Source organism: Tyto alba, unplaced genomic scaffold, assembly GCF_018691265.1.
Source record: "Tyto alba isolate M040663 unplaced genomic scaffold, T.alba_DEE_v4.0 Super-Scaffold_1000006, whole genome shotgun sequence".
In the NCBI taxonomy this organism is placed as follows: Eukaryota; Metazoa; Chordata; class Aves; order Strigiformes; family Tytonidae; genus Tyto; species Tyto alba.
Genome location: NW_024881272.1, coordinates 31,570,567 through 31,582,707, shown reverse-complemented (window position 1 = coordinate 31,582,707; position 12,141 = coordinate 31,570,567). Strand labels below are relative to the sequence as shown.

The 12,141-nt window shown below is 40.6% G+C and overlaps 1 protein-coding gene across 9 annotated transcripts in view; it reads right to left on the bottom strand.

Annotated features, from left to right (window-relative positions):
- The window catches only part of FGGY (FGGY carbohydrate kinase domain containing), a 325,810-nt gene that overhangs the window by 45,101 nt on the left and 268,568 nt on the right, over window positions 1–12,141 (bottom strand). For all 9 annotated transcript variants that reach the window (XM_033008779.2, XM_033008783.2, XM_042807464.1 and 6 more), the window contains one exon: window positions 1,057–1,164. In XM_033008779.2, the coding sequence (XP_032864670.1) occupies window positions 1,057–1,164 (108 nt within the window). The remainder of the gene's footprint in view (window positions 1–1,056; window positions 1,165–12,141) is intronic.

Below are 12,141 nucleotides of genomic sequence, written 5' to 3'. Positions count from 1 at the left end.
AAGGAGAGAACACCAATTCATAGCTCAGTGCTTAGGGTGTGTCTGGGCTTCCTGATCCAGGATTATTTCTGTTTCTCATTCAGTGACTGTTCAGTATGGAATGTATAAATGCAGTGATGCCCCAATCTACTACTTCCTGGACAGGTACTCTGATCCTCAGGCTTTTAAAAAGGTGGTGCTAGGTCTGAGTAAGACAGCAATTACGCCTGCAATTTGAGAAAGACTGAACCCACCCGTATGTTTGATGAGTTTACAGAGGATCCCACAGGACAGGGCCCGCCTCCTGTAGTTTCTCAAGAGGAGCTTGGCACCTCACCTCACACCAAAGGGCATTAAGTATTTCTTACAGACTGAGCAGGGAGACACGCAGGGAGCTTTAGAACCTTCCAAGGTTAAGCAGCCACTAAGGTCTTGCTGACACTTTTGGACTCAAGCCTAAATACTGTTCTATACATCTAGCCTTTCTTTAAATTTGACATCAGTGTTTCAGTTCTGACTGTCTCCCTGTAAATAAGAAAATTAAGTTTTAGAGAATCCAGTCTGGTTTAAATTTTTATTGATAAATTAAATTAGCCTAATATAGTTAGACTCTGCAATCAAGGAAAGAATTGAGGTGACGATATACACAGTATGTATCTAGACAGGATAATATGTTAATACATTACTATTTTGTCCATACAATACATCTTTCATTTATGCCCATCAATGAGCACAATTGTTCTATTTCTCAGTCTATTTCGGCCTCCTGATAAAGTCAAGACTGAATGCCTATCTGCCTGTAAAATAATAATAATTATCACAATCATCATAAAAGGAAGACATGTTCTTAGTGCTCTGCCCCATACATAATTCCCTATCAGTAAGCAAATGAACAGTTTGTAAGAGACGTAACAATCAAGTAATTGTTTATTGCTTTCAGCAGCATGGTATCTCCTACGATCTTATGGAAGTGTTTCAGGCAGAGCTCTGCCTGAATTGACAGTGAAGCTATCCCAAGTGACAGCAGTTATGGCAGACCTCCCATCTTGGAGTCTGTTTGTGTCTCCAAACACTTACCAGCTTTCCTGTAGCACTTTGACCTCCCTCATTCAACCACAATCCAGGTACCATTGCAGAGAAATAAGGTCCCCAAACACCAGGCACAAAAATGGGTGTTTCACTGACCTGGAAAAGCAAGAGAAAGCTCTAGTGAAACTATTTGTCAAAGTAGGTATTTCACAACTTATGTTTAGCAGCTATTGGAGTCCAATACTGAAAATTATTCCTGTTCCTCCACTGGAGTTACCAGCATAAATGGAGATTTATAGATAGAGGTTTACTCTACGGAGAATGTGGAGAAATATGTCCTCCATTTGCATCATTTTTGGATGACATGACACAGCTGCAGCTACTGATTACACAACTGCCCCCACTCCCATTTACAGAGCAGCTGTGGCTAGCGTGCAGAAAGTAAGAAGTTTCAGAAACAGAAGCGAGGAGATAGAAACTACCTCTTTTCTCCAGAAAAGCACCTTACTTCAACTGCACAGTTGGATACAACATTCTGCTTGACTTTCAGAAAATAGCTAATGTAATCGGCAACCAGTGTTTACAGAGCACTCATCCTGCACGTTTTCAGAGTTAAGAACTGAGAGGGAATCCTGCTGTCAAGGGACAGTGAAGTCTCCCAAGATCTGCCATCAACTCCCCAGGCTTGTAGTGCAACCCCAAGCTCCAGTGCTCTCACAGCACTGTCAGGAGTTAGGTGCCTCGGGTGGAAGCTGCAAGCCTGGGCTGGGCAAAAGGGGATTTGCTTGTACTAGTAAACAGGAAACATTCGCCTGGGTAAACATAGTATTCTGCCCCTTACTTAGTCTTAGTTTTATAGAAACCACTCCTTCCTTCACACCTGTGAACCCTTTCATCACGGCAGATATCTAAGCATTATCTTCCAGAAACTGAACAGGACTGTATTCTACCACTTGCATACAAATATACCACCCACATATACAGTGATACCCCGCTCCTATGCAATATTATAGTGGTTAGACCACTCAGGATGTGGGAGACGCTGCTTCATTTCCTTTCTCTGCTTCAGAAGATGCAAATTACCAGTTTATAAGGGTGGAGGGCATTTTCCTTCCTCTTATAAAGCTGTTCCACTTTCAATAGACTACATAGACTTTCTAGATGTTCTTTCTGGTTCAGAAAGCAAGCCTAAGGAGGTACACTGTCCAGTCCAGCAAGTAATGCACAGCACATGACAGGGAATGGGGCAGCGGAACTTAGGTCCTAGTACTTGCTACAAAGACTCGTTATGCATTCTGCACTGGTTGAACACATAAAATTCTTGCAGTGGGGGCTGGAGAAGACATGTCATCCATCCCCTGGCAGGCTGCCTGCTTCTCTTGGAAGTATGATTCAGGTTTTCTGTTCCAGGACCAACAGAGGTATACACATTCGAGGTGTATCTGAGCCATGATTCCACTGGGAAAAGAGAATGGCAACACAGTCCTACACCATCGCATGAGCCATGAATGCACTTCCCACTAGTCCGTATTAATGGGACAGCTAAATCTGCAACTGTTGTTCTCTAGAAGGTGGGAAGTGGTCCAAGAGGAGGAAACAAGAGAATTCCCTAACAAAGTAAGTCTATATGTCTGCAATGCTGGAAGAGCAAAAAAGAAAGGTCTTAGTCAATGGGACAATGGTTTTTTGTACGTAGACCTTGCTCTTCATTAGAAAAATTCTAGACCCATTGAAAGATGCTTAAGGTTTGCTATTGATTTCAATAAGGCCCAGACTTCATGTCAAAATAGTTTCGAGGAGGAGTAATTAAAAATTCTGGCCTGTTCCTGTTAAACTTGATGCACATTCTCTCTATATTCAAACAGGCCAAACTTTAAAGACAGTTTTTGCTAACAACTAGGGAATATGCTCCAAGATGCAGTTTACTGGCATTTGTGCAGAACACATGTTTAGTAAATACACCAGCAGGGAGGTTTCTGCACAAACAATAGTCTGCTCAAGCCATAAACTTACATTACAGCTGATTCTTGTCATGAAGTAGGAAAACAAAACAATAAAAACTGTTTTCTCAAAATACATCACTACAGCGTCAAGCAACCCTGATTTCTCTTAAGAACACATCTCATGAATAGGAGAATCTTGCTCAGTTCTCCTCTATCAGCTCTAATGTGCTGTCTTACTTTCGCTGAAGATGTATGTGTGCACATGTGTCTGTGTGTCTGCGTAAGATTTTGGCTGGCTAAACCCATTAAAGAGCAAGAATAGCTGCACTGAATTTAAAAAGGCATTTATGACTCCAAGTGGATGAAGCTACGTCAAAAACATTGCAAAGACATTTGGTTTTGTTTTGTTTTCTCTTAAAACTACAAATTAATACAGCTTTGAGTTTTCAACACCTCTATGGGGCAAGCCTTCTTTTACAGTTTCAATAACAAAATTAAGTGCAACAGAAAGCAATTCCTAAAATAACCTGCTTTTTAGACCAATTCCACACCATGGACCTTACTTAGAACACAACATAAGGTCAAAATTCCCAGTTAGTATCTGCTCTGAGCTAGTGATGGAAGCATGCTGAGAACCCAGACATCCCGTCTCATTCCCATCTCATAGCTGTGGACACAACGCCTACAGGTGGAAAGGAACATTTAGGGCAGAGGGGGCCTGGGTTTTGGAAGTCCCATCTCAAAATGTTTTTGATGCAGCAAACTTTGAAGCACTCCGTACTCTACTGTGATTTCTGAAGGAAGAATCTAGCTACATCAGTTGTATCAAGCTTAAAATCCAACTGCTGTGTAGCCTGAAGAAACCAAATAGTCTAAGGATATTAAAGGCAGAAAGATCCTTTGTGAAATCAGGGGAAGTTCTAAACATCAAGAAGGACAATACAGATAAAAAAACCAAACCAAACCAAACCACAACACAACACACAAAAACCCCAAACCCAACCTTTCTTCAGCCATTAATCCACAATTTACCAAATTGTCCTATAAGTCTGATAACACTAAAAGCTTTAGATTGATTAAAAGACCAAGCTCTCCCTCGAGCCAGTACTTCTGGACGAGTATTTTGGACACCCCCAGGAATTTGCCAGGTCAGGATAATTCCATGCTCGCTCTTCTCAAAATACACTGAGTCTTTCCTATCATCTTACTACTGAAGTACTGTTTGTACACATTCCAGCAAACTTTCAACACATAAACAGAGCAAACGAGGGAGTTGTGTATCACCACACTGATGAATACAGCCAGTGGGGTACTAGGTTTTATTTTTTTTTCTGCTGTGGGAACTTTTAACTGGAATAAAGAACACTGGCTATCAAGCTGAGGTTTATTGATATTGCATACTGCATCAGCAGATTTCCTATTTCCTCCTTCCACTTAAAGAGTTTAAGTCACATTTTTTAGACCTTGGGTTTTGATGCACATGTAAAGTGAGAAAACTGGGGAATAACATACTCCCCAAAATAAACACACAATCTTTGAGAAGCTACAAGGTGAATATTCTTCTGTAGATATATGCATAAGAAAGAGCAAATGGTTTCCATTTCCCCTCCTTGAAATATCTGGATGATGCTTAAGTTTTTCAAAGCCATGCAGCAGCTGGCATTTGTATTTTCATAATAAAAAGTCCAAATTCTGTTTGAGTATACATACCACCCAAACCCACTAAAACACATGACTAGACATACGCGTAAGGTTGGAGAAATAGTGCAAAGTTTGCCGCAGAACCCAGAAGATAAGCACAATTTGCCAGACTCAGAGCTATTTTTGTTACACTAATACCATGTCCTTCTCCTAGCTTTCTATTGCATTCAGACATTCTTATGATGATATAGGAGGATCAATGTGGTGTCATTATTATTCTTCCTTTAATGAGCTTAACAAAATCCTTAATCTTTTTAATAGAAAACCAACATCTGTTTTAGATTTATGGGCAATTGATTTTTATTTTTAAAGCAAATAAGAGATGTTATCCTTCCTTGAAAGTTAAAATACGAATTCAAAGGGCGCCTCAGATTTTCTGCCTTCTATTTAACTTAAATTCATCCTGTGACACAGTCCTATTGTCAGGCATATTTTTTATTTTTTACATATAGTGAAACTGAAACACAGAGAGGATATCCTCTGCTAGACATTAGAATGATCTCTGCACAACAGTTATTGAAGCAGGAATCTGCAGATGGGAAATGAGAGAATCTGAACCTTTTCACACTTTGAGTCATAAGCAGCATCTATAAATATTTCAGTTGAACATATTCACACGGAGACTATTGCCCCCACCTGTGATGATGCCTACTTACAGTAGTAGTATACTCAGACAAGCAACTCCACCTCACAGTTATTCTATCTGTGGATGGGGAAGAATCCTGTGCAGGAAGATGTTGTTTTTCCATGTCTCCTCAACACACACATTCCTACTTGCTCAGCCCATCATCTCAGATTAAACGAGCATTCAGAAGTTCCAGGATTCCTACTAATTTGAAGGAAAAAGGAGTTCAACACCTTCTGAAAGGAAGAAGAAGGGGGAAGAGTTCTATCTGGGAGGATTTAACCCCAGTGTGTGCTTTACAAAAGACCATACTAATATGTAAGATATGTAAACATTATAGAGCAATCAGAAACAAATGAAATTATGAATTCAGTTTAACAATATTCAGCTGTGGTGCAACTGCCAGAAGGCACTTTTTGTTATGAATAGATCATTTGGATGAGTTACAGACCAGATTTCAACCCTGGCGTGTGCTAGGAAAATCAATGTCAAACTATCCAAGATCAGAAGGTATAAGCAGTACATCTGGCAGCCCACAGAAATGAAAAATGTCTTTAAGATATATAATGCTATATAGAACTAAGCTAAAGTATGAAAAGACCGGCTTAAACGGCAGTAATATGAGGTCTGTAGTGTATTTAGTATAGTTTAGCCCTTCCCACTTGCCTCTCCCTCTAAAACAAAACCAGGCAAAAATATCCACCCCTCTTGTAAAAGTCTACATGGAAAAAAGCACTATTTACCACTTATAGGCTAACTCATGTAAGTGAATTAGAGGAGTCAGTGCCTTTAATCCAAACTAAATTCAGCTTTCAGGACTGTCATTTGGTACAAGGAGTGGAACAGAACACAGACCCTCACAGATGAGAATCACCTAGGCATACAGCCATCCCGTAAAATGAGCAAATCGCAATGTGAGATTTATTTTACTTAGCTTTGTTTTGCTAGACTAGCCATAATGATCAGGCACATGCTTGTATTTCCTCCTCAGTTTTATGTAAATGTTACGGCAATTGGAGACAAGATAAAATAAAACATGCCACACTGGTGAGAGCAGTTTTGTGGAAGCATGAATTTCAGCAGAATTTTCTCTCTTAGTTGACACCATATGTTGCTGGTGTAGTCTTACACAAATTTCTTACAATAACACTATCAGAGAATTTGGCTATTACCTGAAAAGTAAATCTTTATATTAACAAGGTATCTTGCATCTTCTTCCATTTTCATTTCTGCTTCTTAATATTAGGCCTCTGGTAGCATTATAGTATCACTATCAGATTCTCTATTTACTTGCAGTATGCCAGAGAGAGAGAGAAAATCAAATTTCTGTGGAACTCTTCTTGACTTACACTCACTTACATGAAAGCAAAATTAAGCCTTCACTCTACTGTCACAACTTTTTTAGAGCAACCATTTGCTAATGAGAAGCTAGGTCAGAAAATTTGTTTGAAAATTACCTCACTTATCAGCTTCTATAGCCAAAAATTCAGAATAACAGCTGTTTTTGTTAGGCTAACGCAGGTATGAAAAAAGATCTAAGATATTAATGGACAGTAGGGAAAGAAACAAGGAAAAGTATCATATCAGTCACCAACTAATAAATGCTCTTTACAGTTCTGGACTTTGATCACTGACAAGTCAAATACTTTCATTAACTTCTCTGATGACTTTTAACTTTCAAAGTTTCTGACTGACTGTGGTTTGAGAATACTGACATTCATTCAGTTCAGGGGTTTTACACTGATGCATAAAATCCTGTATTAAGAAAACTGTATCATTTTGCTTCTGCTGACAGATGGGTCTTATATAGCTATTAGACCACAACTCTCTGACAAAGAATGAAAGAGATTCATAAAAAAAGGAGAGAATTCAAAGGGAAACCCAAGAATGTTTCATTTCTAGATTTCTGGTTCAAACCTAGGTCACAGAAATAGCTACTGAATGTGTGATTTAGTAACAGCACTTTCTGGTGGCATATATATTAACTGGGTGGACTTGAGGCATGCAATTGTATTTTCACTGAACTGATGCATACTCTAAAATTGCCATTCTGGCATTATTTTTCAAGCACTAAATGGGTTTAAAACTAAGCTTCCCCAGAACTCTGGAGGCAATTCTCTACTTTAAGCCTATGGTGAGTACAGTCAACTTCTTAGAATATATTTATTATTAGCAGTAATTACATATAAAGCACATAACAGCATTCAAGTTCAGCCTGATGTAAAATATATTTAAGAAAATAAGGTCTTAGAACACATTAAATGTACTTCAGAACACAAAGGAAATTAATATTTATTAATATTCCAATTCCTGTAAGTCATATACCACCAGTAATTTATTTGATTATATTTTAAGCTTATGTCCCCTGGCCATCATCAGTTTGCTATGTAGCTACATAGCTTGTGGTGGCAAGTCACATAGCTCTCTTCCATGTGACAGGTTAGCATCCCTTGGGCCATCCACAGTGACAAAGCTGCTCTGCAATGATATTAAGACTAGGCCACAAAAATTTTTGCACTGAGCTAGCTTTATCCCACTGGAAGCATGGAACTTACTTGAGTGACAAGACCACAGACACAGGACATGGACATGGGGATTCTGCCTGAACACATCCATCCACAGATGCTTTTGGTAATCTGTTTACATGCAGTTGAAGAATTCTGGCTTATGTGATGAAATCACATTCATAAATGCCTTGCTAAATGCACGCTCCACCATTTGTTGCCAAGGCTATGTCCCAGGTTTACCAAACCCAGAGACCTGGATAGTTAGTAAACCTTAGCGACTCCCACTGAGTTATAAGAATAGCAACAGAATGAATCAAAGCAAAACAAAGTTGTCCAACTACGTCTGTTGAGGATGTGCCACATAAAATAAATATTCAAAGACATTAGGCAATATTTCTGCAGTATAAGATACTGCAAGATAAGATTTCTGACTGTGGAGCCAGGCAAGGTTGAAAGAGACAGGCAGAAAGGCAGATACCATCCAAACCATAAAAAATCATGCAAGAGAATCAAGGGGTTCTGGGCACTGCCCAGAGCATAAACTTATGGCCAGAGAGTGGCCTGTGGTATGAAAGTTGAAAGAGAAACATGTATTCAGTGTTAGTTTTTTGTCCAAGTTGGTTTCTTTTGTGTTGGCTGTAGTAAAGCCATGTTTTTATGTCACCCATGTCTCCTCGCTGCCTTTAGCCTCATGGGAGGTAAGCGTAACGGGTGACTGCTGGCAAGACTGGAGCTCTGGCAGAGCCATACTTGCTTGTGTAGTTCTCAGGGCCTGAGGGGTCTCAGAGGAAAGTTTACACCCAGAAAATGTAATTGAGAGGCTGAGAGAGAAGCCAATGATATTGCTTATTTACACATCACTATAACACTAAGAGCAAACGTCCAGCCCATTTCAGTCCCGCAGCTCAGCAAGGTTCCAAGAGCAACACACCCACAAAGGAGATATATGATGATATTAAAACAAAGACCTTTTTGATTTTGCTGCTTATTCTGCACTTGGTAATATCACAAAGTTGTATGAGAAAAATCAAACCAATCACAGTCACAGTAACACCCTTAAGCAAAAATTACCAGAATTAGAAACATACAGAAAGTGTGCATCAAAATGCAGACTGGGATCTGAAATTTCTGATGATGATTTGGAGCTCGTATTCCAGTTCAGTCCCTGCTTTAGTTATTTTCCAGACAAAACTTTCAGTACAACCTAAAACTAGGAGACACAGATGAATTCGTAGGAACTACTGTTACCTCTTGTTCCAAATAGTAAACCTTATGAGAAGGGCAGCAAAATGTGAATTACATGCATGCAGAACTATTTCTAATTTTCTAAATTTTCCATAAAACATTAACTGGTCTACAAACTATAGATCAAACAAGGTATATGGTTAATGCCCAGTAAAGAAACCACACTCCCAGGGCAACTGGACTGCCTCATCTCTGAAAATATTTCAGGTGAGTTGTGCGATGGGACTATATACTGCACAGCCTGGCTTTATATCTACCAAGAATTAATTAGAGGAAAATTTCACTGAGATTATTAAACATTTCCACTGTGAGATTTTTATTCAAGGACAATTAAGGAAAGGTATTTGAAATTTTTTTAAAACTTCTAATTTTTAATGAAAGCATATGTTGAACTATAATAATATTAGTTATTAAACTTGCACTTAATTTATATTTATGGGTATAAAGAGAAATTCATCTGGACCAGTGCTTCCAGCCTTGGGAGCCAAAGCCTCAACTTGTACAAACCAGCATATTAACCATCAAATTCCAGGGAGATATGTTGATTTTTACTGTCTGAAGATCTAGCCTACCATTTGTATTTAGATAATTATTTAAGTACTCTGATTTTCAAAAAACCCCAAACCCCACATTTCCCACGGATTTCTGGCTCAAGAACTTAGAACATGAAGCTTGCTGTTAAGGTATACAAATGTGAACTCGGGCACCTGCCCTTAGGAAGTATGTTGGCCCTAGATTTTTGTGTCTGTAATTAAGAATGCTAGCAAATGTCCACACAGGTGAGAGACACCTCTTCCAACAAGGGACAGTAGATACTTAGATACAGAAGAAGGAAATCTACCTGCTTCTGCATGTTCATGTTCTTCATTTCCAAAAGCAGGAAACAAGAGAGCTCTTGAAAAGCACTTTGTGACCAAGGACATCGCACTAGCTCCTTAGGCACGCTTCAGAAACTGAGAACTGGACATGACTTACCAGACATGCTCCTCACCACGGGGTTTCACTGCAAACTCCGATGTTTACTGCTTTAAAACTAACCCACCAGCAGTAACTATAAGGCAGTATTTGGGGGTTTCCTCCCTCACCTAGAGGATCCTTGTTCTTAAAGCAGTTAAATGCATCAATTAAAATTGCTTGAAACCGACAACAACAGAAAAATCAAATTTAGCAAAAAAAAACACCCCTGTTTTACTAAGCTGTAATTTATTTTACCTTTTAAAATGCAATAGATCAGGCCCTTGCCAAGAGCAGGGAATGCAAGAGGTCCCAGGCTGCACTTGTATAAGCAGCTTTTCTGCAGGTCTGCCAGCAGAAACCAGTTTGAAGTTGCATTTCTGAGAAGACCATCTGACAATGGGGCTTAACTAACTCCCTGTACTTCTTAACAGAGCAACAGACCCCTTTACACAGCAGCCCATTTTTAGACAGTAGCCAGGTCCACCCTCTTCATCTGACTGAGCTGACTGTGGGTATTTTATGCTTTTTTCAATATGCTGCATCAGTTTTCAGCCAATGGTATGTATGGTATTAGTATGTCTTAGGGTACAGCCACATGAATAAATTATTATGGGCAAAACTAGGAGGTCAGTTGCCCAGCAAAACCACCTCTACTCATCATCTTCCTGTGGTGTATCGTGTGACAGATCCCAGGGACCTCGCACATTCCACAGGAAACCAGGGCCAGGAGTGCTACTGCAGAGTTGCTGACATCGTACAAATACACACTACAGATTACTCAGTTAATTTCTTCATTTGCCTGTACTCTTATTACTTGATCATACAAAAGGATTTGAAAATTATTGTGTTTTTTTTTTAGTACTAATCTTATGAAAGAAGCTTGCAATGATATCAGCCCGCAAATATTCACCAGCAAAGCTGGACAACTGAGATTTGTTCTAAATAGAATAGTATTTTTCACATTATAAAATCCTGCCATTTTCCTGAAGAGAAAATACAGTGCAAGACCTACTTCTCCTACTGTAAACTTTTGCCTTCTTTTTGTACTCAAAACTCCAAATTCAGAAGCAGAATATAAAAACAGGAAAAATGAAAATTATATTGGAAGCAAAATGCTCTTCATTTTGTTTGCCTTACTATTATCTATTTTTAAATGGTGAAATATTAATAAAATACCATTTCTCTGCCAAAAAATGGATTTTTATAAATCTCCTTTTCAACCAGGAAAAGATGTTAGTAAAATGAGAGACAGCGAGATGAACAGATACCATTCTATGGTTCTCCCAGCTGTACATGTGGAGCCTGTCCCTCCATGTACTTTTTGATAAAAGCATGAGACAACCTACAACCTACATTCATAGAATCCCAGAATGGTTTGGGTTGGAAGGGACCTTAAAGATCATCCAGTCCCACCCCCCTGCCCCGGGCAGGGCCCCCTTCCCCCAGCCCAGGGGGCTCCCAGCCCCGTCCAACCTGGCCTTGAACCCTTCCAGGGAGGGGGCAGCCACAGCTGCTCTGGGCACCCTGGGCCAGCGCCTCACCACCCTCACAGGGAACAATTTCTTCCTTAAATCCAACCTAAATCCACCCTCTCTCAGTTTATAACCGTTACCCCTTGTCCTATCCCCATACCCCTGATCCAGAGTCCCTCCCCACCTCTCCTGCCCCCCCTTTAAGCCCTGGGAGGCCGCTCGAAGGGCTCCCCGGAGCCTTCTCTTCTCCAGGCTGAACCCCCCAACTCTCTCAGCCCGGCCTCCCAGGGGAGCTGCTCCAGCCCCCCCAGCATCTTCATGACCTCCTCTGGCCCCGCTCGAGCAGCTCCGTCTCCTTCTGCTGTTGGGGGCCCCTGAGCTGGCCCCAGCACTGCAGGGGGGTCTCCCCAGAGCGGAGCAGAGGGGGAGAATCTCCTCCCTGGCCCTGCTGCCCTCACTTCTCTTGCTGCAGCCCAGGACACCATTGGCTTTCTGGGCTGTGAGTGCACGTTGCTGGCTCACAGTCAGTTTTGCTCCCACCAACACCCCCAAATCCCTCTCCGCAGGGCTGCTCTCCAGCCACTCCTTGCCCAGCCTGTGTTTGTGCTTGGGATATCCCCAACCCACTTGCAGGACCTTGCCCTTAGCCTTGTTGAACTTCATAAGGTTTGCACGGGCCCACC